The 3,490-nt window shown below is 36.0% G+C and overlaps 1 protein-coding gene across 1 annotated transcript in view; it reads right to left on the bottom strand.

The window, feature by feature from the left end:
* Window positions 1–3,467, bottom strand: part of LOC110458184 (40S ribosomal protein S14) — a 7,354-nt gene extending 3,887 nt beyond the window's left edge. Inside the window, exons 1-3 of the mRNA XM_021509784.1 lie at window positions 3,391–3,467; window positions 2,444–2,590; window positions 1,449–1,610 (exon numbers count right to left, since the gene is read on the bottom strand). Coding sequence (XP_021365459.1) covers window positions 1,449–1,610; window positions 2,444–2,589 — 308 coding nt within the window. The 5' untranslated portion in view covers window position 2,590; window positions 3,391–3,467. The remainder of the gene's footprint in view (window positions 1–1,448; window positions 1,611–2,443; window positions 2,591–3,390) is intronic.
* Between the last annotated feature and the right edge of the window lie 23 nt (window positions 3,468–3,490).

Below are 3,490 nucleotides of genomic sequence, written 5' to 3'. Positions count from 1 at the left end.
AGAAGAAGATTTTTGAAATTTCAGTCAATTCGACCCTTTTTGGCCCCACCCATCAGCCCCGGGGGTCAGTCAGGGCTGATATGTGCATACTATCAAACTGCTACCTAATACTGATAATGCTAACCTAAATTGAATTACTTCCAATGGAAATTAAACAAATGTTGGTCCAAAATGTGATTTCCCAATATAAACTATAGTAAAGTTTACCCCCTCCCCAGTGGAAAACGTGAGACCCCAGGGTCAAGAAAATCACATTTTTTGTAAAGCACCTCAAGACCCTTCCATCTATGAAGAGTATTTGATTCTACCATATCTGGGTCTTCAGAAGAAGATTTTTGAAATTTTAGTCAATTTGACCCTTTTTGGCCCCGCCCCTCAGGCCCCTGGGGGCTTGGGACTAAACCGGCAACTATTTTTTGGTTGACCTTTGTCCATGGAAGGTTCCTGCAAAATTTCATTGAAATTGGTTCAGCGGTTTTGGAGAAGAAGTCGAAAATGTAAATTGTTTACGGACGCACGATGGATGACGACGGACAAAAGGCGATCGCAATAGGTCACTTGAGACTTTGTCTCAGGTGACATAAAAAGCTTGTACAACACCATATTCATATGAACTAAATTAAATTTAACTAGAATTGTCACCAAAATAATAGACCAATACCCTGTCTGTAGCAAGAACTGCAGGAATACCAGTAAAGGGAAACTTTCATCCTGAACCGATAAAATCCATATTTGCAAAGCATTAATTTTGCCGATCACATGTTAGAACTAAAAATAGTATGCTGTCTTTTAATGATGATGTTAGGATAAATTCTTATTCATTGGTATTGATATAGAACTGTAGAGCAGTTGTCACTTTCAACGAAGGGAGATAACTCTATAGAGTAATACTTACTTCACATCCTTCTTGTCATTGTGTATCAAGTTTAAATGCAATACTTTAGAATCAGTAGTAAAAACAATGATATTAAATAAAGGGACTTTCTCTCCATTAATGCATGAAAAAAACATAATTCATATGCTTTATCCCACCCCCAGCCCCTCCATGTAAGGGTTATTTGTACCAAATATCGCTCCCATTTTAAGATTTATATTCCCTTCATGCAAGGGTTCTGTGAACCAAGCATAACTTAACTCAATATTTTAGTAGGAGAAATGTCAACAATGAAGAGTAAAGAATATGTAACTTCTATGGGAAGTCATCAATTACAGGAAAAACCTGGGTAAACTCTATTTAATGGCCTTGTTTGGATAATTCACTTGTTTGTAGTTCCCGTTTCAAAAAATGGAAATCCCTTTGGGGTCGACAATTTTCAAGTCAGCGTCAATATTGATTTTCTATATTTTCACCATTAGACTCCGACGCCCAACACCAAAACCTGAGGCTATGATTGGGCTACTGTTAACCTGCATCCGAGTTTTCTGTTTCAAAGTCAAATGAAACCCACCTGTTGCCACCAGTGGCCCTAAGCTTAATGTGGAGAGCATTGATTCCAAGAGTCTTGCACCTCTCAGCAACATCCTGTGCTGCCAACATAGCAGCGTATGGTGAAGCCTCATCTCTGTCAGCTTTGACCTTCATTCCTCCTGTCACACGGGCAATGGTTTCTCTGTAACATACACATCACATTGAAAATCAGAGGAAAAAATTATAGACAAGGACAGTAAAACCTCACATGAATTCCCTCCCTAGCTTCAGTTATCACCTTCTTAACCATAAAATTATTTCCCCCTTTCTTATTTTTTTCTTCATAATTCCTTTATATAACTTTTTGAAGGAAAATGGTAACTGTATATTTGTATGCCCAATATTGGTAATGACACCTGTAAAATCTTACCTTTGACCTTAAACTTGCCAAAATCTGGACAAAGTGTTATTGCAAAACTTGTTAAAGAGGTATACTTTACCTTGACAACAATAACAACTGTCAGTCAACACTTGAAAAAAGACTAATCATTGAAAACCATTTTTCATCCAGAATAACTGGATGTTATTAAGCAAATTTGTTTCTTTCCCATTATCAATGTTAGCATTAAATTTGAACCTAGAAATCAGGAGAAAATGAGAAATGCTCCATTTTTTTTCTGATTGGCAAGGGGCCTAATGGTCACTTAGAGCCTCGACAATTTTGAATTAACTTGGCTCAAGGGTGTTCCATACCCATTTAAGTCAAAATACCTTCAACATTTCTGGACTAGTACTTAATCTGAGGTGAGTTCATATCTGAGAAGGACATTGTAAATGCCATTATATTTGTAGAGGCTTTGATAAACTATTTAAAACAATTCATCAAATGTGAAAAACAAGCATAATTGAAGCTATATTAGTTAATTTGACATGGACATTTGCAATTTGAATGCCCTTGCACATTGCCCTATAAACCCCTTTCCTTCCTAACCATTGTTATATATGCATTCCATAGATTTGATTTGTTTCTCTTACTTTCCAGACAAATCTGTGACATGTACAAATGTGTCGTTGAAACTGGCAAAGATATGTGCCACACCGAACACATTTTCACCCTCCTTGACCTGTGGTCCAAGCACCACTTGCTCCTCCTTTTGCACCTTCCCCTTTCGTGGAGCCATTCTACAATTTAAAACAAAAGATCCTGTTTTAGTTATCATCTTGCTCCTTCCTCCAGCCTATTATATTTAACTGTAAAGATCTATATGCATGAATAAAGAGCGAGGAATCTAGGTGGTGTTATGTAGAAGACACTTTGCATCCAGGTTTTTTCTCTCTCTCCTTATTTTGGGATTAGGCCTTTTTGTCTCATTTTGAGAGGAGAAAATACAGAATGGGAAGGAATCTTTCAGGAGTATACTGCAGATTTTACAAATTAAGCATGAATATGAAATAAGTTTCCATTGGGAAAGGCAGTCATTATTGGTCCAAAAAGCCTTAAGAAAATTATAAAAATTGATTCTGTTTTTAACAAACAGTTCAAGGAAGCCGAGAAGCAGAAACCTTGCCTTTTATATTAAAAAAAAAAATCGAAAATGCTACAATGTTAAGGTACACCCTCTTAAATGAGAAGATATTCCACACAAGTACATCTACATGAAAAGTAATGTTGTCATTTAATTGGAACAGTCTCTCACATATAACAATCGACTCATTTAAGAAATCTGACTTCAAATTGCAACATGTTAAAATCTAAGTGTTATAATACGTAAATAATAGTATTGTAAACATTTTCACATGGAGGGTAGGGTCGGTTCGAACTCATTTTCTTTAATAAACAAGGGACAAATTAAAATAATATTCACATATTCGGATTAAATGAGTTTATATTTGTAAAATAAAATAAAAATACATTCTGATATATCAATGACAAAGTTGATGTGATACGATTTCATTTTCTGATTCCTATTTTCATTTCTAACCTCAAGTGAGCGAGATGTAAGAGACTTCCGGTGAGATTTCAACGTGAGATCCCGAGACTATTGACTACGAATTATCACGGAAACTCTCGACCACTCCCGA

Source organism: Mizuhopecten yessoensis, unplaced genomic scaffold (assembly GCF_002113885.1).
Source record: "Mizuhopecten yessoensis strain PY_sf001 unplaced genomic scaffold, ASM211388v2 scaffold9499, whole genome shotgun sequence".
Taxonomy (NCBI): Eukaryota; Metazoa; Mollusca; class Bivalvia; order Pectinida; family Pectinidae; genus Mizuhopecten; species Mizuhopecten yessoensis.
This window is presented reverse-complemented; position numbering and strand designations above follow the sequence as displayed.